Below are 25,824 nucleotides of genomic sequence, written 5' to 3'. Positions count from 1 at the left end.
ATCCCACAAGAGGCAGTTTATGTTTTTCTTTTTTTCTTTCTCAATATATTCCAGTGAGGAGCACTACTCTGGCGGTAACATCACAATCAGCCTGCTGAGCCCAGAACCAAACTCGAGGCCAGGCTATAATGATTTCTACAACACTCCGAGTCTTCAGGAGATGGTGCATGCCACTCAGGTGCGGCTACGTCTGGGAGGACAGTACCACACCAGAGCAGCCGGGGTGGACCACCGACACAGACACTATGCTGTCAATGAAATCACAATCAGTGGCAGGTAGGTTACAAATAAAATCTAATTATTCACAGGAGATACTGACAGAGCCTCGCTGCTTATATATAGAAAAGAGCTATGAAATGTCAAAGCAGTGCATTAATGAAATTTTCTGGAAATATTGTCATATAATACAATTTTTTTTACTATTGATTATAATTTGTCTTAACTCAAAAGTTAGCTCACTGTTTTTTGTAGCATTCTACTGTTCTAAATAATTTGCCTCTTTCTATCTGGAGGCTACTGTTTTTTTTTTATTCATTTGGAGTTTTATATTTTGCTGGCTTTGTAGTTATGATTAAAGCCTTTTTCCTTCATTTCATAGCATGCTTGTTAAAGTTTGGACTCATAATACAAAATGATTGGGTGATACTATTTTAAACATGTGTTGACAGGGCTAACATACTGTAAGCAATTATTATCAGTTGTTCTGAAGCATAAACGAGTCTGTAACTGTCATCTGAGTTAGTTTAGCAAATTTTGTGTAATGAAAATCAACCCTAAATGCTGCACAACACATTTCGGGGGCAGTCACTCGGCTACATCAAAACAATACAACTTGTTAATTATGTAGGGAAAAGCCCTGGGTGCTGACATGCATCACATTCCATTAATCGAGCCACGTACTTAAGAACTGAAAAATGGCACAGAGGGAGCAAGAGGTGCAAGGATCCGCAGAAGAAGGAATGAAAGAAAGAAAATCATCGGAATGTCTGAATGAATAATTAAAAAGGCTGTCTCGCTGTATGTACGTGCATGAGAGAGCGAGAGTGAGAGAGAGTGAGATGGTTGTCTGCTGGATGTTTTGTTGCTCTGATCATTTTCAGCATGACATTTATAAATGTTGAATGGGCTCTTCCTAATGGCCCTTCTATCATTCCATGAACGTGCCGGTCAAAGCATAAAGCAGGCAAAGCTTCTCATCTATTTGCTTTCTTACATCTGTAAGAATCATTATTGATTGTGCAGTGTTGTCGAGTTCCTATTTTATACGATGCCTATCTTTTTTTTTTTGTTCGAAGATGTGAGTGTCATGGCCACGCAGATCACTGCGATACCAGCGTATCACCCTACCGCTGCCTGTGCCTGCCTGAAAGCCACACTGAGGGAAACAATGTGAGTAGAAAATACTTTATATGTAAAAGTTGGACAAAATTTGGACAAAATGCAACTAGAGGTAAAAACGTAAAAATATAAATAGCTCCAGAAGTCCAGTTGATACTCCAGGGTGATTACAATGAAAAGGAAAACATGTAGTTTGCCTTTTGAAATATATTTTTTATGACACCAGTCCTGGAGCTTTTCTGACTCACGCCCAAGTTGGTCAGCAGTGAAAAGTTCTGTACGCCTGCAACACCTCACCTGAGAAATGCCTGCCTGAATTTATCAATTAAAACACGTGACTTGGTTTTCATCATTTATTATGTTGATAAGTAAACATCAAAACTTCCCAATTGATTCCTTCCAACTGCCTTATTTGACTGCAGACAAAATTGTAATTTGTCACATAAGGCGTGCGATTAATAAGACATTGTCAATTAGAGTTTGTCATCTTGACTAATGCGCACCGAAAAAATCTCTTCTGCTGTTTCTCTTTTTACGCTTGTTATCTCTTTTAGCACGACACCCTCCGTCTCCATCCTTTTGTCGACTGTTCCGTCTCATGCCATCTCTCCCGGGTCTCACTTGAAATAATGTCTTAAATGGACTAGAACAATGACATTCCCTCAGCACGCATCTCTAATCAGATGTCTTTCTCTCTGTTTGTCTTTTGCTCCATTTCACTGCTCTTTTTCTTGAGCGCTGGCCAATTCACATTGCCTGCGGTGCAAGGCATTTGATTCATTTGAATCCATCTTGCCTCTGTCCCAGGTGTGGCGAAAGATTCCAATGAATTTGCTTGAGTCGTGATCAAGGAATATCTTTCATGTCATTAACATCGTTCATATTTTGGAGACATTTTTTTTCCTACTCTACTGAATTGAGTTTTTTTTTTACTGAGTTTCTAAAATTCTGTAACTTGGACATACTTTGTTGTGCGTACGCCATGTACATTTCTGTCACTGGAGATTTTGGCAAAAGACTAGCGCAAATTGTGCGTGTGTGTGTGCGCGTGTGTGTGTGTGTGTGTGTGTGTGACTCCCTGTGCACGTTTCTCCCAAAGCCTCTGTGCGTCATCCCTCACAGTGAATATTCAAGACCTTTCTTCTACCTCTGTAATAAAAGGCTGTGGGGAATATTAGCGTTTAATATTGCATGCGTTCTGTTGACTTGAATCGGCCCCGCACCATGACGGATGTTCAACTAATCTGCAGAATTTCCACAGTGACATTAAAGTGACAGAAATGCTCAGACATGTGTCAAGATGATCAACGGGGGCCTCGGAAGACACACACTTATAACTCGCGGAAGCTCAAACACACTCAAACATGCACCCCCCCTCCTCACCCTTCGCTTTCTCACCGTGTCTTTTGATGCTTTCTTATGCGCACTCCGAGTCACACTTAATCTGTCATTCTTTCCCCTCCACATCTGATGGATTCAGTCATATCTGAAAACTATATCATGTGTTGTGTTTCATATGGCACCATACCATATTATGCTGTAGGCCTGATTTAGCAAGATCCCTCCCCGTAGCAAGATGCTTAAATGGCATGTTCACTCACGCTAATAGATTGCACGCACTGTTGGCAACAGGTGTAAAAGTCTTGTGGTGCGCCATATTTGAAGACAATTTTGGGCCTTATGTAGCGCTGATGGTTTTGCAAAATGGAAAAAAAAATGAGAGAGCTCTGCAAGTGCAAAATTAAATTTGAAGCGATGGCATAATAGTGTTAGTGGAAGAAGCAGAAAAAATCATATTACTGAGAAATCTAATTTTGGGGATGCAATCTCCCTAAATGTTCCGAGCCCCTGTTTAGATGCCAGTCTCAAATAGAAGACCAATGGCCGACCAGTGAATACAAAAAGTTGCTAATTTATTGATCCAGAGGATTAATAAACTAATATGGCTGTTTTAACGTAGCAGGCATTTATACGTGTTGTGTTTAGTTGAATTTGGCACTTTTCTGTTTGCGTTTGCATCTGTGGAGATGGATATTGATAGGCTGTGACGTTAAGAAGGGCCACCCGCAATCTCTGCTGCAAACATCTGCTTCAACAGCAGATTTGCACCTAGGCAGGGGTTAACTGGGTTAACTTTAGATACACACAACACGAGTGTGTGCACAAACACACACGCACTCTTGGGGCTCGACCTTTCCAGTGAGAGCGTGAAATTGGTCATGGCTTTTAGGATAAGATGAGTTGCCCCAGCAGATTATCGCACACTGATGCTGTGCACACACACAAACACACACACACACACACGCACACATGCACAGTTGCTTGTGACAGGTCATCTGAATGTCCACACACCCATTAGAGCAGGTTTCTCACTCAGCAGGTTTTTCCAGAACATTCCCGGGGAAAATACAATTTACAATATATTTTCCTTTCCTACATTTTGACTCAAATGTATTCATTTATCTGCATCGAATGATCTTTTCCAATAAGTAGAGAAGTGACATTACAAAAAGAGATTTTCTGAAATTGATATTACCCAGCATCCATCCATCCATGCATGCAGCACACAGTGTAATGCTGTCAAGCCCTACAGCCAACAAGCACTTCTAATCAATGACCTCTTCTACATTAGATAGATCTGCTTGGTCCAAAGACATCTACTCAGATTAGATAAGATAATCCTTTATTGATCCCCTGGAGGTAAATTCTGTGTAGTGGTTAAAGAAGACGCATGCAGATAAAGTTTACACAACAAATTAGAATAAAAGTATGTAATAAAAGTGTTATGTAGTACGGGCTAGAGGTGTTAGAAAATAAGAGCACCTCTCATTTAGCTACATAAAAGCATATAGTAAACAGTATGGCTGTGCAGTTCTATTTCACGATATACTGCAACCTCTAAGGTAATGGCTCTGTAGCATTATAATCAAAATAGAGCTTCATTGTTGTAAGTATAATAGAGGACGTTATGTTTTTTGCCTCTCTTCCGCTAATGAACAAAAAAGAACACACCATGGCCTCAGTGTTCTCTTCATCCTTTGTTATTGATAAAAACTCAGATCCATAAATTTTGTTGAAGTCATTTTTAGGACATAATGGGACACCTTTTGTTGTATAAATTGTTACTATTTGCAAGTGTATGACATGAAATTGTAGCAATTGTCAATAACATTGTGTAAATTAACTTTTTAAGAATTAACATTTCAGTCATGTAACAATTTGATATTTGCATTGATATGTACTTTATCTTATTTGTAGACATATCGACTAAAAGAGACTTTTAGAATTGATAACATATCAACTTTTTTCATCTGCCATATATGGTTTGAAGAAAATGGAGCAGCGGCATCAAAATCTTTTGATATAAAGAAAAGAATGCAAGTGTGCACTCTTAACTCCCAAACACGAATCCCTCGACTAATTAGCAGGCTGCGAGAAAGGGAGCTTAATGCAACATTGAATAAAAAGAAAATGGGAGGGGGTCATCCCCGTTTTCATTTGCTATGGTAATATTTCCTGCTCACATACTCCATGTAGCTATGAGAACAAGTTGTTGGGGGACGCCAGAGATGAGGGGGAAGGAGAGAAGTGGGAAAGGCTGGGAAGATGGCTATGCTCAGGTTGAGGAGACGAAAGGGGCATGATAAGGGAGAGACTTGTAAACTGGCTACGTCTTGCTCTTGAACTCCTTCCCCGGTGGATGACGCCAAGAAAAGGAAGTTACTACACGAGCTGTCTCTTCAAAGTACAGAGAGGAAAGTACTTGGATTCACTTTGATGCAGTTGGAGGACTTTGAGATGTACCAAGATGGACAGGGAGAAGGGATTTGGGCATGCACGAAACAGTGGCAGAATGTGAACATGCATCGCACCCAATTTGTGTGAGTACAGGGGTGTCGCTAAATGGTGGCTAGGGGTTGTCGTGGCCACCCCTGTTAACTCTTGAGGATGATTACGATACCTTTGACTTTCGTGCTTTTTCCACTTGGATGCAGTATTATTTGAGCCTTGATACACAATAGTCAATCCACTCTTCTGCAATCTCCAGCAACCCACCTGTCTCACCAAATTGTGGTAGTTTTCAACTCGGTCCATGAAAATTTGTATGAAGTCCATTGGATGAATATTCATAATTAATGCTTGAAACTAGCTTGCAGTCGACACAGTCTTGTGCCCGAGAGTGCATTGTACAAAATGTTCTAAGATTTAATATTCCAGAGGATCTAAGAGGTCCAGCCAACCCCTGATTGAGTAATAAGCTCAAACAAAGGCATCTCGAGAATTTTTTTGTTTGTCTTTCGTATTACCAATATATTCCCCCACTGCCCCACCTGTTTTATTAAGCAAAACGACAAGCCGTTTCTTTACCTCATTTCTGTTCACACCAGTTTGCTTCTTGCCATTCTACATAATGGGGGCTACCCTACCCCCAATTTCCTCTCCGGTCCTCCCACAGTTCCCCTCCTCCGTCTGTCATAGCTAATAGGCCTAGTGCAGGTCTGCATGTGTCACATACGAGAGGAACTCCTGTGTTTTTTAATACATTTTTAATCCCCCCATTTGATGCCCCCCTTGTCCACCATAATTTGTACTGACTGCTGAACAAAATCAAAGGCCTTGTACTTGCTGTTTCTCGCCTCTGCTGCTGCACTCTGCAACAGAAAAATGCATTTTTTATTTCATACCCCCAACCCATCATGTGCCGCACACGTACACTTTGCTATGTTTATTTTGACATGAAAGTGTGCCTGTGAGAGAACGCTGGCTGTTGCAAGTCATTTCTCATTAGCGTTCTGATTTCCCTGCGCTGTGTGAATGAGTCAATTTGTGTGTAAATGCACAGGCTTCCTATTATTAAGGATACAATATCTCATGATTATCTGTTCAGTTGTGTATTTTATCACGCTTTGTATTATGATTAACAAGGGCCGCTGATTTTTGTCTTCATTTTCCATCTCCTATCGTGTCTCGATCTTTGTGTTTTTAAAATGAGCGATATGTCATGGGACTGTTTTTATGAACTGTGAGAAAAGGCCTTTGTCATTTACAATGTTTGATTTCATGCTGCCTTGTGTGTGGCTGGTGCGTTGACAAAATCATTGTTAGAATGTGGTCATTCAAAAAGCTTCTGAAAGGCCGGAAAATGACGATGCTTGTAGCTAGTAACTAATTGTTGTCAAGATTGTTCAACTGTAGAACAATTATGCGTGATAAATTAACTTGCTTTGTCCATTTTGGTAGTCTGTGAAATACAAATATAATTCTATATTCTTTGCCAGTGCCAGCGTTGCGCATCCCTCTACAATGACAAACCCTTCCGGCCCGGTGATCAACTCCAACCAATGAACTGTCGGCCTTGTCAGTGCCACGGCCACGCCCACTCCTGTCACTACGAGGTCTGGGCTGATGATCAACCAACCGAACGATATCTCGGAGGAGGAGGAGTCTGTGACAACTGCATGCACAATACTACGGGTACTGTATTAGCCACATTTGCCGGAACAGTCTTAATTCATTTTTTGAAAATATGAATAATGGAAAAAAGTACTGGTACTTAACATCTTTTTGATGTTACATGTTTTAAGTAGCTATACTTTTTATTCATTGAATAGATTATTGGCAGTGCCTTGAACCTTCCTCCCACCTGCTTTATTGAGCTTTTTGTACCTGTCAGTTCTCCATTTTTTTTTTCATCCCTGCAAAGTCACTTTTACCACAACTGAGACAAATCAAGTTGAAACGTAAATAGTCTTAGTGACTCTCTTGATCTTTAAATGGTTTCTAGCTTGTCCCTTGATTTGATGGCTTTGTGCTTTTGCGCATTTTGTCCCTGTCTTGATTAGGTAGGAACTGTGAGCTGTGCGTAAGTGGATTTTTCAGGCTGGAGCAGTCAGATGCCACTTCAGTCCACGTGTGCCAGCCCTGTGAATGTCACACTGCTGGAACTGTCAATGGCAGCACTGAGTGTTTCCAGGTAACACATTTATTTGACCAGTGACAATTTCACTTGCCATGACTGATATGTAATTGGATTGGGAATAAGAGTAGAAGTTGAATCAATATGTATTTTGCTTTTTTGTGCCATCACCCCCCTGCATTTCACACCTAAAGCTCGGAGGCCAGTGTCAGTGCAAGGCCGCTGTAGAGGGACGACGCTGTGCGGATTGCTCACCTGGCTGGTATGGTCTTCAAGCTTCCAATCCAGAGGGCTGCACTCGCTGTAACTGCAGTGGCATGGGGACCGTCATCTCCTCCACGGGAAGTGTTGCCAGCTGCAACCGGCATACAGGACAGTGTCGGTGCAAACTCCATGTGACAGGTACATTCGCAGCCATTACATTAGGTACATGTGAGTCATTTAATGAGAATGGAGTCTTGAGCAGTCCCTGCCTCTCGCACAAAGTTATGTAGGACATAGCCTCCATGTAGTGATGTGAAAATGAAGCTTCAAGTGTGCTTCATGAATTAGTTATTGTATTTTTTTACTTTTAGTCCAATGTTGAACAGAGTACCCTTTAGAGGACTGGAAAAATATAACTGGTTCATGAAGCAACTTTGAAGCTTCATTTCCCATCACTATCGCCATGACATCAACGACCCTAATTAGAATAATGGCTGTAGCAAATGGATGCATGAACTTTGGTCAAAGTCCGAATCATCTAAGTCCTGAAATGTCAATACATCAACTGTCCCGTCATTGCCAGGCTAAAGCAGATAAACTGTGCGTGCCCTCAAAATAGGCGTGTGTGTACCCGCTTTCATAAACATGCACATCCATAGTCCAAAGTGTTATGCCAGCCAAAATAAACAGGCTTTTCCGCCGGCGGTGCTCGCAGCCGTTATGCGTCTCTTTGTGATAAATACTTTCACTCTCTCCCCTGTGTGTCTTTGAAGAGCGCGCTCGTATGAAATGCAAAACCGGCCAGCGCTCCTCAACTCAACGCAACGTGGTTATAGCTAAGCCTCGCTACCAAGGGCCCCCCTCGCTTGTGTGTGTGTGCGTGTGTTTGTTCAAAGTCGCTAATATGTGTAATGTCCGTTAAAGCGTATGTGAAAGGGGGAGCAAGTGGATGGGTTTATGCTTTTTTTTTTTCCGGTATCAATTTTCTGCAAGTTTCCTTTCACACCCATGTGTGGGTGTGAATGCATTCCATCAAGGACTAAGCTGCTATTTAATTCTCTAATTCAATGCCAAGTTGATTAAAACAAACTGCCGCGGCCCCTTGTATTTCCCCCTCCCTCCCCCTCTTACAAGAGCTGGCCTTCCCTTTCTTCTGTCCTTGTTTGTTTGCTCGCTCCCACAGGTATTTTTCAAAAATGAGATTTGATTATGGCAATTTATTACCGCCAAGCTGATACTTTGAGCAGAGCGATGGCAGGCGCGGCGCGCTTCAGAGGGACGCCACTGGAATGTGTACAGGCGGGCACACACTCTTAGCGTGGTGCCAGGGTGCTCTGTGTGTATAATAGTGTTTGAAATGGTGATGCATGAGCCTGTTAACCAGCTGGCTACTGATAAAAGGCCTGGGTCAGATCCTTAAAATACACACACACCCCGACAAAAACAGTGTCGTGTCGTGCCTGTCTGCCTCACAGTCCAAAGCTCACAGGTTCGAATCCCGGTCCTACCCGCCTTGTTCTTGCCGCGCATGCCTTTTTCTTTCCACATTCAAGTAAAAACTCTAAACTGTCCTTAAGTGTGATTGGTTGCCTGAATCCATGGACACGACTTAATGGTTTTCTGATATAAGATTGCAGTCTTAAATTCTGTAATTATATTGTCATTTTATTGTGAGGGTCCGGTACCATGTAGTATATCATGATGCAATTCTTTACATTAACACCACGCACATAGTCGAAGTCACAATTTTTTAGTGGGTCTGTACTAGTATGAAATATGATCTATGGCAAGAAATACTCATATCTATAAAACCATTAAAGTGGGAGCACTGGGGGTAATGCCAAGTGTCTGCCACACACTTTGCAGAACAGAACACACACACACACACATTCACACCCAGCATATATGAACACAGGCTCCCTTCATAAAGGGCTGAGGGGACTGTGTTGCCCCCAGGCATCCATTTAGGGACAGATTGCCTGTCATGGAATACGTATGGCATATTCAAATAAGCACTGCTCACTCATACCACATATCACACTTTAACCAGCCCAGTTATATTGCTGCGCTAAAACCGCTTCTAGTACAATTCAGGCCTCTGCTATTAACTTATCATTTACACAATCTAAAAAAAATAATTAATGAAGACAGGTTTTCTGTGTTTGGCTTAAGTGTTGCTACATAAGTACGTCAGATTGCCTCTTGAGATGTCAAACGGACCTCACCTCTTATTGTTTCCACCCCAAAGTGGTAGTAGATTGTAACAGAGTGTATTTATAGGTACCTCCATCCATCTTTGTATCCCTCCATCACCTTGCCCCCCTCCCTCCATTCTTTGTAGTTCCTTAATTTATTTATTTTCCTGCTCAGTGAAATTAAGTGTTTGGCCTTAGGTAAGTGATCCATCATATGTAGAGGGCCCAGCCCTAATGATGGCAGTTTTATACACTCAAACACCATTTCTCTTGTTCTCACTTTCCCTCATAGTATATGCATGCACAAGTGAGGCAAATCAGAGCGCAACTCAGCCCCCCCCCCCTTCACACTCACGCACACACACCTTTTTTGTAACGTCGCTCCTTTCCTCTGCTCTCCTCACAGGTCTGTCTTGCGACCGTTGTGAATTTGGTTTTTGGAACCTGTCCCATGCAGACGGCTGCGTTCCGTGTAATTGTGACCCCATGGGTTCCCTTAGCCCATTCTGTGAGCCTGAGGGGGGCCAATGTGAGTGTAAGCCCGGGGTGGGAGGTCAGCGCTGTGATTCATGTGGTCCTGGTTTGACTGGTTTGAGGCTGGAGGGAACATGCACCCCCTGCAACTGCTCAAAAGAAGGAACGCTACCTGGGACGGATTGTGATCCTCACACAGGCCGATGCGTGTGCAAGGCAAGTTAACATGTTTTCATTGTTCATTATTAATTATATCACTAAAAATCACCATGTTGAGCAATCAAAAAGTCACAGCGGGCCACTGTTCAGCTAAATTAGGTTATTGTTGGAAAAACTTTCACTTTAGGACAAAGAATGTAGTTTTTTTTCCTTTATATCATTCCCACAGCTATGTCCAGGCTCTCGACTGGTATCTGATCTGCCACAACTTGACAAATAGCCTGAAACTGCTTCCCAGTCAGCACGATAGGAGATAAGACTATAAACAGGCTTATCATTGTCTTATGGTTGCCACACATGTTGGCATGTCGCTCCCGTGTTTGCATGAGCTTTCATCTTTCTTATGTTTCTCTCCTTTTAGGAACACGTGGAGGGCCATCTTTGTGACACTTGTCGTCATGGTTACCACACCATGGAACGCCGAAATTCCCTGGGCTGTCTGCCGTGTGCGTGCGACATCAACGGCACCGCGCCGGAGGGAGTATGTGATATGCGGACTGGCCAGTGCCCATGCAGGGAGGGGGTCGAGGGCATGCAGTGCACCAACTGTGCCCCCAACTACTTTAACACAAGTTTAGATATCCAGAGTAAGAAATAATAATAATAATAATATGGATTGAAAGCGAAAGAGAAATTAATATTGTTTGACTGTCCTATCAGATGGCTCAGTCCAGGGTTGTGCTCCTTGCACATGTGACCCAAGAGGAACAGTGGCTGGCTCAGTGTGTGATAGCTCGACAGGACAGTGCATGTGCAAGCCAACACGCTATGGGAAAGACTGCAGCGCATGCCGACCAGGTGGGTGTGTTCGGCTACTATGATTTCAAACAAGAATGTAATTTTTTTTTTCCCAGGTTTCTACCTTTCTCCAGATCAGAGTATGTGTGTGGAGTGTGACTGCCATCCCATGGGGGCAGTACAACGCAAGTGTGAAAGCCAAACTGGCCAGTGTATGTGTGCCCATCCCTCGGTGAGAGGGCGGCGTTGTGATCGCTGTCAGGAGACCTTCTTTGGTTTCAACCCTGGTCTAGGAAGGTACACTAAGAAACACAATATTGATGATTTCGAAAGGTGATGCATAAGTGAGAAGGAACAAAACACTCAACAGTGTACGTGTGAAAGTGTGATGCGGTTGGCCTGAAAATCACCCACTGCCCTGCCCTAGTGTGGGTAACACCATACGAGTCACCAAGACACACACACGATACTGTTAGTCACACATGCACACACATACTGACAGAGTCCAGTTTTTGTGAAACTCACTCACAGTCAATCATGACATTTAAGTGTATTCAGTATATAGTAAAAATTCTACAGTATAACAAATTACATGATGTGATATTTGGAGGATTTTCAATTTATTTATATATATTTTTTATGAATACTACAATGTAGTGCCATTAGAAACACCAAATTAGTTTTTGCCTTCATCCTTTTGAATTGTATTATCAATCTTTAGACAAAATGTTTATCATATGATCAGCTTGTTAAAAAGAAGTCTGCCCATAAACGGGTGTCATAATCACGCAATATTTTTGTCTATTAATATATCATCCTGTGCAATACTTCTAATTTGTCAGTAAAAAGACGTGCTTTGATCTTCTTGCACACCTTTTGAATTACGCCCTCCCGCTGCTTGTCCAGATGCCAACCATGTGCTTGTGACCCGGTGGGCAGTGTCAATGGTTCCTGTGATTCAGATTTAGGACTGTGTCAGTGTAAGCTGCTGGTTACTGGGGCCAAATGTGATGCATGTCAACACGGAGCAAGCCTTTTACGTGCAGAGAACATCTATGGCTGTAGTAAAGGTCTGCTTTCCAAAACAAACACATAACACATAAACGCAGATTTCTGATTTTGTTTGACACAGTTCCTGTCTTGTCTATCAAATTTGATCTTGTGTCTCTTTGTGTCCTTGCAGCCCCATCACAGCAACCTGCCCCTGTAGCTTTTGCTCTCAGCTTTTCTTCCATTAATCTGACTTGGCATCAACCTGACTCCCCAAACTCCAACATCCTCAACTACACTCTCATAAGAGACAGGCAGCCCGTGCACAGCATACAGCGTCGCTATCCTTTCAGTAAGTGTAAACACACAGGATTCTATATTTCCTATCATTCTGAAAGTCCTTTAACATCCATCCTCATGTCATCTTAAGGTGCTGAATCATTCACGGACGTCAACTTGTCTCCTTACACCAACTATTCCTACTGGCTAATTACGGCTAACGTAGCCGGTGAGACAGTTAGCGCCACTTCTTACTACCAAACTTTGGCCGCACCGCCGAAATTGGACCAGCTGAATTTCAATCTTGTGGGAAGACCCGGCCCTACCAGCGCCAGCTTTAGCTGGAGCTCTCCACTGAATAACACCGGCCCAGTGGAGAGGTATGGAAGTCTCAGGAGCTAAAAAGATTTTGTCTCAATAATTTTATCCGTGAGGGAAATTAGAAGAAAAGGGATTGTCACAACAACCATATTTTTGTTTGTTGATTTGTCTTCCACAGGTTTGTGTTGTCCTCAACAGAATCATCTAGTGGAGCCGAGCCTGTCATCCACTACACAGGTTTATTGACTGAGGCAGTGGCAAGTGGCCTAAAAGCCTTCACCCAGTACACTGTCACTTTGGAGGTGGGTCAGAAAACGTCTACTTTACAAAAGCGTGCATTTTTATGGGTCCAGCAAGGATTTGTTTCAGCACTAAATGAGATGTTTCCCCTTCTCTTGAAAGGCTTGTTCATCTGGAGGCTGCACTTCCACTTCACCCTTGTCACTGCTGACAGCTGCTGCACCCCCACAAAACCAATCGCCACCCAAGGTCACTGCCACTGGACCTCACTCCCTGTTTGCTTCATGGGAGCCACCCAGTCAGCCAAACGGTGAGTCATCATCAACCAAACTACACAACTGTAAAGTTTCACGACCGCCTCGTGTACTGTTGAATCTATAGCGGTGACACAATCTCTCCATAAACGGACAGACTCTTAAAGTGTCTTTAACCTGAGGCAGAACCCGCTCAGGATGGCCATTGTAAAGCATGGAGATCTTTTTTCATCTTCTCATCTACTTTTAAAATTCACATTAACAACTTTACGTTGTGTAGTCTTGAGGCAATGAAGGTAGAATGAATTTCAACGCTTGGCAGCAGTCCAAAGTAGGTGCTGCACTAAAATGACTCCTAAATGCATACAAATCTAAACAGAAATAAAAAGGGAAGTCTTCTGTCACCACTGTATGCCACTTTCACTTGTTGACATGCTGATTATTCTCATCAAGAACGACTCAACTGTGTTTGTCACTCAATTCTTCCAAGTGCCCCCCCCCCTTGCTCCGTTTAACAGGAATACACACAAGCGCAAGTGCCTTTGCTAAATCCAGAGGGCTTTGCGATGGCTCTAAGGCTCAGTGTCCTCCAAAGACAGGGGTTTTCACATCATATGTGTCTGTGTCTTTTCAGTCTTTCTCTGTTAATCTTTGTCATATATTACACCGAGTAGCATGCTTTCCTCACCTTTGTATCGGTTGCCATGAGCGCAGTTTATTAAGACTTAACCTTAACCCTTTTAATGGTGTTCTTCTTAACCGGAGTCAAAGACTAGTCTGGTTGGGGAGGGACATTGAAAGCACCATCGCTACAACTCTCTGTTCAGTTTATTTGTACAAAAAGCAGTAGCTAGGCTTGTCTTCATTCTAATCTAGCTCTGTCATTTTCCTACTGCAAAAATTCTATTGGAGTCGGTGAGATCAGACAAGCGAGTGATTCCCCTTTGAATACAAAGCTGGCCTTGTCAGGACAGGCCTTCACTATTGACTCTCTATGAAAGCCTTACAGCATCAGCATTTGTTAAAAAAAAAAGATGTGATTTTATTTTGCTGCCACCAGTAGAAAAGAGTAGTAAGCATGCTTTGTGTTTCCATTAATTTTATAAAGTCTTTATGTATTAAAGTGGAAGCAGAGTTAGGAAAAATTGGGCCTATTCCGAAAGTGCAATGGCAATAGAGTACAGAGTATTTGGAAAGAGTTGTTGGAGTCTTATTGTGCTGAGATCGATAATCTAGCAGTTTTGTCACGTGTCAACGAGTGTTGTCGGTGTAAGAGATACCAGCACATAGGGAAAGGGGGGTGGGAGAAAAAAAAAATCATTCTGTCAGGGATGGTTAAGTATTCAGCAATAAAGTGTCTAGACAGGTTCAGGGTACGGTGCAGTTATCCACAGCCTGCTTTTGAAGAGAAATAAAGTTCACGTTCATGCAACGTTACTCCCAACATGCTCCCTACCTACCTCACATCTGGCCCGCACTGTTAAAAGCTTGTTACAGGTTCAAGCCAGAGCCCGATGATGCAAAGCATTTTTTTTTTTATATCGCATACTACAACATTGAATCAATCAATAATGATGGCGGCATTTTAATCTACTCCACATAACCTTTTTAACTGCTCCTCTACAGGAGTTATCACAAGGTACGAGCTGTTTTTACGGGGGCCGGCGGAGTCTCACAGCCTGTCAACTCTGACTGGTGAAAAGAGAATCTTTGTCAGCACCGGGTGGCTGGATCCAAGCGCCCCGTTCCAAGCGCAGCTCGTCAACGGGAGCAGAGCTTTGCCCCCTGAGAGCAGCACCGTTGTGGCCGGCCTGCAGGCCTTCTCCACCTATCAGATGAGAGTCGCTAGCGTCAATATGGCAGGAAGTGTCACGTCAGGGTGGAACACCGCACGCACAGCGGAGGGAGGTTTGTGTGCCATTTCTGACCTGTTCACTCGTTTTCATTTAAAAATAAAAAGAAGAAAAGTCACATGGTTGATGTATTATTAATGTAAATTATTGTATGTGTATATTTGGAATATTTACCATGAATATCCATTGGACTCACTTAAGGTTTAATGCACATTATTTTCCTTTTTTCCACCCACACAAGCTCAGAGCTTTGCTGATAAGGTAACCTCAGCAACATATTAGGTATATTTTCCATTTGACTGAAATGAAAAAGTAGTCATTCAAGTCTTAAAATGACCAGAATAGATTTTTTTTCAACAATAAAAATCAATCAAGTATTAGAATTACAATTACGAAAACATTTTATAGGTTTAAAAAGAAACTTGTAATTTCAAGAGAAATAAAATGATAAACTCCTAATGAGATTTAGAAATATAATAAATTTCTTTTGAAGTAACACTGTGACTGTGTAATTGTTTTTAAATCTTATTCCGTTCTTATTCTCTTCTTTTTTTATTTCTATGTTTTATAACATTGAAAATAAATACATGTTTGAGGGATAAAATTGCAGTGTAGCTCATCATCTAACATTCAGCAATTATCTATATTTGGCTGTGGCAGCATTTTCTCATTCACTACACTTGTAATGAAACGGAACGTGGTGTGTAAAAGCTCACCGGTAAAAATGACCTGCTTTCAACAGACGCAATAAAATCCGATTTTTATTTAAAAATAACACAACAGACTGTTAGACATAATGTGAGTGAGAACAAGGGAAATGAGGGAAGAAATGAAAAATGTGTCCGCGCGTGTGTGTGCGTGGGGGGTTCAATGTGTGCTTTCTTAGGGGGGTACTCATTAAGGTATTTGAATTTCAAAGAGATGATATGGCTCATTAAGACTAAATGATTGCCCCCCAACATCACTCTGGGTAAAACGCATACGATAACATCATTTAAATGTGCCGTGTGTGTCACTGAATCTGTGCACACATGTATACATGCTAGGCTATATTCCAAAACCGCTTTGTGACTGACTCTGTTATCAGTCGGATCAACAATCTAAAGCCACTTATGTGTTTAGTTCCAGAGTTGATGGCTCCTCCGGATGTGACTGCGCTCTCCTCCACCAGTCTTAAAGTCACATGGAATACTTCTGAAGGTCATGGGGTCATTGCCAGAGGGCAGGTGATAGAATATCATGTCAATTTGCTGATGGAACAGACCAACAACACTTATGCTCCTCCAGTTGTCAGCCAGGTTAGTATTTCTATTCACTTTTATGTGAAGGTCTCTTGAAATAAATAATAAAATAGTCTTTTTTTCTTTTTCCTTGAAGGTCCTGCAGCGGTTTGGAGCCTCTGCCCAGCCCCTTTACATAGCAAAAGGATTGAAGCCTTACCATGTGTACAACTTTACTGTGACACTCTGCACAAAGAAAGGCTGCATTACTAGTCTTGCGAGATCTGGACAGACACATCCAGCAGGTAACACCCTAAACGTGCTTGTTTTCTTTTTCAAGAGTCAATACTGCATGTGCTGCTTTGTATTGCAGCAATATAGTTGGCACTGAGTGCATAATTATTTATTACAGTCATACTCATTATATTAGGTTGAATGGAATATTCAAAATATGTGACGTTCACCCAACGCCAGCTGAGGAAACAGTCAGTCCAAGTGGTAGGCAGATGTATTGCACACTTAAGCTTAAAATCCATCCATCCATTTTCTGAACCGCTTAGTCCCCACGGGAGTCGCGGGTGTGCTGAAGCCTATCGCAGCCGTCATCGGGCAGTAGGCGGGGGACACCCTGAACCGGTTGCCAGCCAATCGCAGGGCACACAGAGACAACCATCCGCACTCGCACTCACACCTAGGGACAATTTGGAGACTTCAATCGGCCTACCAAGCATGTTTTTGGGATGTGGGAGGAAACCGGAGTGCCCGGAGAAAACCCACGCGGGCCCGGGGAGAACATGCAAACTCCACACAGGGAGGGCCGGCGGTGGAATCGAACCCGCACCCTCCTAACTGTGAGGCGGACGTGCTACCCAGTGCGACACCGAGCCACCCTAAGCTTAAAATACACCTTAAAATACACCTTAAAGATCCATTTGCATTCATGTTCCTTTTCAACTATTTTGCCATATTCACTAACTCCATTTGTCATTTCTGTCTTTTAAAAAAAATGGAACACGGTTGCAGAGAAACATGAATCAATCTTCATGAGAGTGTGTGCATTTGTGTTTTATTTTTTTTGTACTGTTGATCCCACCACATACTTTTCCATCTGTTCACTCTGGATAGTACTACTTTTACTCCTCATTATATTTTTTGTTGTTGTGTTGTTTATCGTTTTGGGTGAGTAGACAGCGAGTGGATGGTCGAGGCGGACAAAAACAAGCTTTCGTCTATAAATAGTAGCTCGGGGAGTTCAGCCTTTGAATGTAGTCTGAACAGCTACATCTGTCGACATAGCCATGTTTTCAGTCCATTCGATTCTTAAAAAGTCCTTCCTCTGCTTATGATGATGAATGATCCGTCGTATTGTAATCGGTGGACTTTTTAAATGTATTTTTAATGGCTACATCTGTTGACACAGCTCCAATGTTGGTTTTAAGCGATTCCAAAGACTTCTCTTGACTGTAATACAGTACAATACAATATGGCTTATTGTACCCAGTTGACTTTTTGAATGTATTTTTAACAGCCACATCTGTTGCCTCCATTTTGTTTCATCCAACGCCAAAGATGTCCCTTGTTTCAACTCTAAGAAATGATAGCGACATATGCCGTTTGCTAGTTGGTTTTTTTTGTATCTAAAACAATTTGCATAGCATGCATTATACTGTGTATCACTTTATTCTTGGTAGTTTAAAACTGCAATCATGAGGTTCCTCCACAAATGTCAATATTTAGATTATTCCAATATTAGTTGTTTTTTTCCCTGTAAAAGGTACATACAACTTCTCAGTATTGTTTTAAATAGAGTGAGTATAAAAAGTCGACACACCCCTGTTCAAATGCTATGTTTTTGCAATATAAAAAAATTGATATCACCATATATTGTCTTCAACTTTGGTTGAAATACAAATTTGTAATGTTCCACGCTCCGGGCATTTCGTTTCAAATGGAAACCCCTTGCATGTTTGGTTCAAAATCTCTTTTAATCATGTTAACATAATCAAATGCAACATAATGTTGTGTACTAAAGGAAACTATGGAGAAATTCCACAAAACGCATTAAGTGGTACATTAAGCGCAACTGCTAGTAAGGTGCACTTGAGTGTGTTACTGATGCACTAATAAATCTCGCATACATACGAGCGGGCCATTAGAGGCTGCTACCATCTGTTGTAAGTGAGCAGGCAGCATCTGCAAAACCAGCGGAGCTACAAGTAAGCACATGACCAAACATTAGCGTGCACGCTGAGACAGATGCAAACTGTCCATATGTGTTGAAGCATTTGCAATTGTTTCCATGCGTGCGTCTCTCTGGTAACTTATCGATCACGACGTAAAGTGAGTGGCTAATCAGGGGCTGATGGTGATGTTTTATGTATTCTACAGCCATAAAGACTTGTTCTACAAGACACACACACACGCGGAGACTCGCACACATACACACTCACACTGTAGCACCACTCAACAGAACAGGGACTTTATTGATTTCCGCATAATTGACCTAAGGCCCTTCTTGAGGGGAGAAATATGCATGGTAAGCGATGACCATGTCAATAAGTTGCGTGCTTGTGTGTGTGGTGTAACTGCGCGCTTAAGACATGTCACGAGCTGCAAAAACAGAAAAGTCCAACATGCACTTTGGCTCCCTGGAGCTGCTCCACGATTTGGCTCCTTCATTACAATCTCGGCAGCTAAAATTAACCTTTCTGCTGGACTCTTAACCTTGCCTTTGTAGGGATGTGTGTTTGAGGCTACGCCTATGAGGTAAATGTGTAATTTTGTATTTTAGTTTTATTACAGCGAGTTAAAGCAATACCTGCAAGTGTGTGTGTGTGTGCAGGAGACAATGTCCCTAATGTCACCATAGCTCAATTTCAATAGACTGGTAAGCTATTGATTGGCAGTAATTTATGGTTTGATGTGCCAAGATGAGAAGCTGTCCACTCCCCTTTTAAGAGCTCTATTAGAAGTCGCAGCGAAGATGGCCGCACGCGTGTGTCACGAAGAGTTAATTTACGCCCACCAAAAACCATTTAGACCATTAGAGGGAGACACACACTCCGAGAAACACAAGAACGGACAGACACTTAATACACACACATCCGTACACGATTCCGTCACTGGCCGTTTCCTCTCTCCATTCTTAAATATACCACTGCTCAACGTGGCAGCCGGTCTCGGCGTGATTTATTTAGAATACATATTGAAGCCACGGTTCTGGTAGCACCCGGTGTGTTTCAAAGAGACATTTAATTCAACATCTAAAGGAAGGGAATTAAATTGACCCGCCGCTAAATGAAATTTGCTAAGACTGTATGTTGAGAAACACTGGAGGTCTGGAGGGAACAAGATCATTGTATACTATAAATAACAATCAAGAGACTTTATGTAAATCAATCAACTTTCACTAATACCTACCTAGTTTTTATCAGGCTTATCTGTAGGTATAGCATACTAATAAAAAGTCTTAATATAACGATATAATGAAATTTTCTTACAAAATATATATAATATATATATATAATTCTGATCGGGCATCTGGGGAACCAATGTGTTTGTGACGTCCAATTAAGGACTTTGACAAATTTTTCAAAACGAGGTAGTATACAAAATGCACTCAGAGATTCAACATGAAGTACAGTTTACCAGTTTTGATTGAAAGTATATTGATTTATGTATTTGTACCATATCGTTCTGACTATAAAATTTAGCCCTCACGGTGCTAAAAATATTCTATATTTTGAGTAATTGGCATTCATATCATAACATGCATTTGTTTTTTAATTCCACAGTAGATATGTTTAATAAATTAAATAAGCATGTTTTGTTCTAGCAAGTGGAAAGTGAGCATTTTTCCCCCCTTTTGCAGCTCCAACAGGATTGTCTGCACCTCGACTATTCTCAGTCAACGAAAGTACCATTGAGATAGACTGGAATGTCCCAGCTCAACTCAATGGACCACCCCCTATGTACCAGGTATGTAAACAGGTCAATGTCGGTTTTTGCAGATGCGCACCCCAGAATAATCCTGGGAAAGAGTTGTGCATAACAAGAGGGACAATGTGTTTGTCTTTATAACTAGCATGACATTCCAGGTGAGTCTCCAGTGGCTTTCAATCCATCCAGTGCAAACATGCACTTAGTCAACAGGAACTTTGGTCATCAAAGGTCACCATCACGGCAGCCTCATGAAACACATATTTTTTTCCGATGGCTCAGTTATTCATGAGCCAATTACGACGATTTGAAATCTACGTCTAATAGGCTGAAATGGAGATTGTTTCTCCGGTAGAAGTATTGTTGTAGTCATTCAGTCATACTTTTTTTCCCCAGGTGGAGAGGACAGACGTGTCTCTTTCTAACCCTCAAGGTCCTTTCATCAGAGGCACCAGGTTCTCTGGCAGTGGTTACTACCAGTTTCCTAGTGACACCTTGCCTGTGAACACCGACTTCACTGGTAAGAAGTCACATTCTGATTCACGCAAGAGGGCTGAGTAAACGCAACATGGTTCTAGTGACACAATTTGATGTATTTTAAATCTCAAGCTCTACGAACTAAATTATATTTTTATAATTATATTTTTTAATTTTATTGTTTTTATTTATGACTAATTACTCTGCATTAACGCAGTCTTCTCGTGACAATTCTTTAGGATGACTTCTGCAGTCATCTTAAAGGACAATTATCTTTCTGTTTACCAGCATCATTAGAGGGTTGAGCTGCTCAGCCAAACATGTTCTGCTTCATCTGAGAACATCAGCCAGTCTGACGCTCATAATTAATGACTGCTGATACTAATCAGTGCGATTTGAGCGACAAAAGCTCTTCTCTGCATTCCGAAGCTTGTTCATTGCCCTGCTTGTATTGCAACTTCATTGTATGTGTTTCATATTTTTAATGCGGGAACGGGTATTTGACGAAATGTACGTAATCGACTTTGAGAAAAATTAGTGATCATTCCAACTTGTCTCAATTGCTTCACGATGCAAAACCTCGTCAACTGGTCACAATGGGATTATGATTCAATTCGATGTTGTACAGCTGTCGCAACATGTAGAAACTACCCAAATCCCAAACTAGCCAAGTTGATTAAATTAAAAACAAATACAAATCATCAGCAACATCAAAATCATTGACATATATTTGGTGTACATCTCTCATAAAAGACAATTAAATACGTATCTCGATACCCGATGTGTGATACGATTCAAGGATGCACGGATACCCCGTCATTGGCCTTCGGCCTTTTTCTAGTGAACACTCAAGGCCATGTTATTTTTTATTTTGTCCCACCCATGCATTTTGATCACAAAGAAAACTTATTCTCTCTGAGTGCAATCTTTTCTTCTACTCCAATCTTCTTCTTCATAAAAGGTAATGGATCAGACAATCACTTTCAGACCGGATCTATTGTAGACCATCAATGTGTCAGCAGTCCTCAAACCATCACCCTCTTCCAACCATCAATACTAATAGCATCATCTACAGACAATTATTCCCATCGAAGCGCATGGAACAGTGAACAAATCAAAGCCAAATTGGATTATGAATGTAATGCAGTGTAATGCCCCCTCGAGAGTCAATTGATCACAGAGGAGAGAGTCGTCAATCGTTGATGCCTTGTGGAAACCAAGCAACTTTGTGCACTGACAATTGTCACATTTGGATTCCGTTATACTGGATCGTCTTTTTAATGCTTCTACATGCAAAACTCACGTCCCATTTGGTAGGCACCTTGGAGCTATTATTAATATTATTGAATCAGCAATATTTTTTCCTTATATTATTCATGGTCTCTGATCGCCTTTCCAAATCTGTCAATTAAAGGTACATTTACAAGGATGCTAAATCTTTGTTGAAAAATATTAAGTATCCACTCTTTACATCTGTACGCCCATGTCTGACCTTTGACCTTGTCTTATGGCCTCCAAATGATTATTTTTGCTCAGAGTAGGTTGCTTTTATTGTGATTGGACAGCACACTTCCATAAAAAGATTTTTTTTTTTTCAATTGTGATTAACGACGTCTCTTAATCCTGAACGAATCCGGGGTACTTAAGGTTACTATGTACCACACTGAATCTTACTTTAGCTAAAAGAGGATTATAAGTATATGCAATTAGTGCACTGATATGAATACCCACTAAGTGCTTGTTTCCATAAATGCATGTTAGTCCATTCATCTTTTCTATGATGCGTCTCTACATACAATTCCCATGATGTGACTTCCGACTTTTATCGTTGAAGGAATATGTGTGGAATACATTACACTGAAAGAAATAATGGATTTAAATGGACACCGGCTCTAAAACAGATTATGCAGTTCTCTCTCCTCATTTGTATTTCTTTGGTATTGGAGCCTGAAAGGGGCTGATTTTAATGCATCCTCATATTTCAACTAATCCAGATGTATTTCTTCAGCCTTCATTAAATGAAGAGAAATGAAACATCACAAACAGTGGTTAGGCCCGCCCCCCAAAAAAATGAACGAGTGGATGCTGGAACAAATAGACTTGGCTCGTTTCCAGTCACGTTTAATTCAGTACGGTCTTGCAGCACCACTGGAGTGACTGAGCAGGAAAGAGGGAAATGTTAAATGATACAAATTATTTTTCCCTAATTAATATGATTGATTGCCAGGCATTGATGTTGAGAGGAGAGGGGAGAAATGTGTGAAAGGAAAGTTTGCACAGACATCATTAGTTTTTCCCCATTTAAAGATTAATCAGAAGAGGCTGGGCTCTTTAATTCTGTCATTTGTATATTTAATGGGCTGCAGCAGAATCTATGGGTGTAATTAGCTAGCTGCCGCGCTCTCATTAATACGCCAAGCTCTGATTAATGCCAGCAGAGAGCTAACATGACTGGAGTTATTCAGGTTATGTTGGCTAGATGATTACACACAACCTCGTCCGTTTACCGAGACAGAGAGAGCAGAAACATTTAACAACACGGGCAACAATAGGACCAACTCAATAACTAAATCGAAAGAGTTCGACATATTAAAATCTAAGGTTGATCATGAAATATTATGGAAATATTGTGATGATCTCTAATAACATGTATTTCCTTTTTGGGGTTCATTTTGTAATGTGTGAACACAGTCACTGAATCAGAATCACTATTTTTACAAAACACAAAGAAAATTATGTCCGGTATGGTTTGGTGTGTTGCACTTTTGCTTTACATGGATTTTTAATTGCGACCAAAGGAAGTGAATTATATGTGGTAGATAAATGGTAAAATGCTAAATCTAGTGCACTTAAATACCGTCCTAAGTGCTTTGCAAATCAAAGCGGGGGTTCAGTGTCTTGCCCAAGGACACCTGAACAGCGGACAGTCAACTTGTGACCCTTCGGTGACTGAATGCCATCCTCTACCAAATGAGGCACACACAAAAGTGTGAAAGCACCCTTAAACGCAGCGCTCCCAGATACTTTTGACGAGACTCTGATAAGTCTTTTCCAATTAGCTGAATCCTTGTCCAAAACGCTTCAGCTGATTTGTGTGTGTGTGCGTTTGTGTGTGTCGCGCCTGTCATGATGCGTGCTCAGGTCTGTTTGTTGATGGCTCCAAAGTGGTTGTCAGTGTGAAGTAGCACAAGTCCTGGGGGGGAATCCCAGGGAAGTAATGCTGAGCACGAGCAGAGTGTTACTTAGCCGCTGTACACTTGGACCTTCCTGAGCATGTGTTGACAGTCCGTCCCTCCCAAGCAGATAAACACAATCAGTTGAAAACATGAAGAAAAAAAAAATGCTTTATTGTTATGACAAAAGCCAATAAAGGATGATATTTAATTTGAGTGAGCGCAAATTGGTTTGTTTATTGTTTGTAATAATAATACTCTGTCAATATCTCTGCAAAGGAAGTTTTTGTTGGCAAGATTGTGCAGAGACCTCTACTGATTTCCTTAGCACAATGTGAAAGACTGTGGGGGCGGAACAAGGAATTACCCAATTTCCTCACTAAATCTCTTTGGGGCTATACATTACATCTTACAGAGGTCTATTGATTGTCCTATTAATCTGGAAGAAAGAGAAAGTTTTCCAACAAGTAGTACAGTGGACGCAGCCCATATTGTGGTTCATTCATATAAGCATTTTTAAGGTAGGATGGGGTAGTGGGACTATCCTCGATTAGTCGCGAGAGAAAATAGTAGATTTTCACGTTTAGTGACATTGCAAAAATAAAGTTGGAAAATTATATATTCTGTATTAGTGTCACTTTAATTCAGACAACAACTATCTTTACATACAGGTACTATATAGTACATTGATAAAAAAATGAAATGCAAACAATGGAAAAATATATCATTATACTGTACGTATATATGGAAGACAGAGTGAGTAATGCCAAAGAGGTCAAGAAGAAAAGGGGGAAGGTTAAAAGCAAGGGGAAGAGATCAGGAGAGTGTCAGCCAAGAGAAGGTTAAAGGGGGCTAATGTAATGTCAGATATCTGTCATGACTTCACTCTTCTTTGCACTGACAAGGTCAGCAATGTAAATGACATGCTTGCTTGATGTACACAACGCATGTTTGAATGGAAGGAGTTTTTGATTATGTCTTCGATGCATGTTGTGCACTCTCTATACTGTACATGTGCTTATAAAACATTCAAGAGAGAAACAAATCAGTCACAGTCAGCACAATTTGTTTTTATCTTTAAATGACGTATTGTGTCATGTAACTGGTTGGTAATTTCATTTTTCAATGGTATAAAACCACGCAACGCTGTAGCCTGTGAGAAAATGTTCCTTTTCAGAAAAGTGTTCTAATCTATCTGGAAATGGTAAATCTGCGCTCATCTTGACTAGTCTATGTAACTGTTTGACTTTGCTGCATGCTAAGTGAATCCACTCTTAATTATTTTGCTAAGAGCGGCTCGTGTTGAACCCTGAACATTTTGCATTTAACTCTTGAGCTCTTCCCACACTTGCGTTCCCTACAGAGAGAAACACACACACGTTTGGAGACGCACCCATGAAACTTTAGACCTAGTCGAGGATTAAGATTCAATCTCGGATCCTTTGGTACATGACAGCGCAGCATGCTGGTAGATTCTTGTGTGTGAAGAAGACTTTTTATTGAGTAGGTTTTGGGCATTAGCGAGGAACTGGACATGTACTGGATTCAAAATCACCCAAAGGATTTTTTGGGGTGACAACAAAAAGTATTGAGAGAAAACAATTCAGAAGAGTTTGGTTCCAAAGCAAACTTGTTGGGTTTCACTTTCTGCGCAAGCACTGTGAAGGAGAGGATGACGATGAAAAGTAATGTCATGCATTTGAGGTGGGGAGGAAAAGCCAAATATCTTAGGAGGATTTTGGTTTCATAGATAAAAGCAAGAGATTACAAGTGAGATCTGTTAAAATAGCGGAATCAAGTCCGTCCTCTGAGGCTCGTCCTCCGAGCTTTATGTTTTCCCAAAGTATCTTAGTGCTAAGATTATCCTCGACAGTTGGCTTATAGAGAAAATGAAGTCCGCTTAGAGCTTTGGTGTAATTGGGATAACGTGAACTTGATGGAGATGTAACGAGAAATATAAATGAATGTCTTTGTGTCTTTTTATCACAAAATT

At 41.3% G+C, this 25,824-nt stretch overlaps 1 protein-coding gene across 1 annotated transcript in view; it reads left to right on the top strand.

Moving 5' to 3' along the window:
- Positions 1–25,824, top strand: part of ush2a (Usher syndrome 2A (autosomal recessive, mild)) — a 114,156-nt gene that overhangs the window by 13,608 nt on the left and 74,724 nt on the right. Inside the window, 19 exon segments of the mRNA XM_037248012.1 lie at positions 55–276; positions 1,296–1,389; positions 6,618–6,813; positions 7,182–7,312; positions 7,450–7,657; positions 10,061–10,344; positions 10,709–10,934; positions 11,008–11,145; positions 11,202–11,382; positions 11,992–12,155; positions 12,269–12,427; positions 12,506–12,734; positions 12,854–12,977; positions 13,078–13,225; positions 14,796–15,077; positions 16,145–16,320; positions 16,400–16,547; positions 20,114–20,220; positions 20,578–20,701. Coding sequence (XP_037103907.1) covers positions 55–276; positions 1,296–1,389; positions 6,618–6,813; positions 7,182–7,312; positions 7,450–7,657; positions 10,061–10,344; positions 10,709–10,934; positions 11,008–11,145; positions 11,202–11,382; positions 11,992–12,155; positions 12,269–12,427; positions 12,506–12,734; positions 12,854–12,977; positions 13,078–13,225; positions 14,796–15,077; positions 16,145–16,320; positions 16,400–16,547; positions 20,114–20,220; positions 20,578–20,701 — 3,341 coding nt within the window.

Source organism: Syngnathus acus, chromosome 3 (assembly GCF_901709675.1).
Source record: "Syngnathus acus chromosome 3, fSynAcu1.2, whole genome shotgun sequence".
Lineage (NCBI taxonomy): Eukaryota > Metazoa > Chordata > Actinopteri > Syngnathiformes > Syngnathidae > Syngnathus > Syngnathus acus.
The sequence above is the reverse complement of the archived record's forward strand: the minus strand, read 5'-3'. Positions and strand labels throughout refer to the sequence as shown.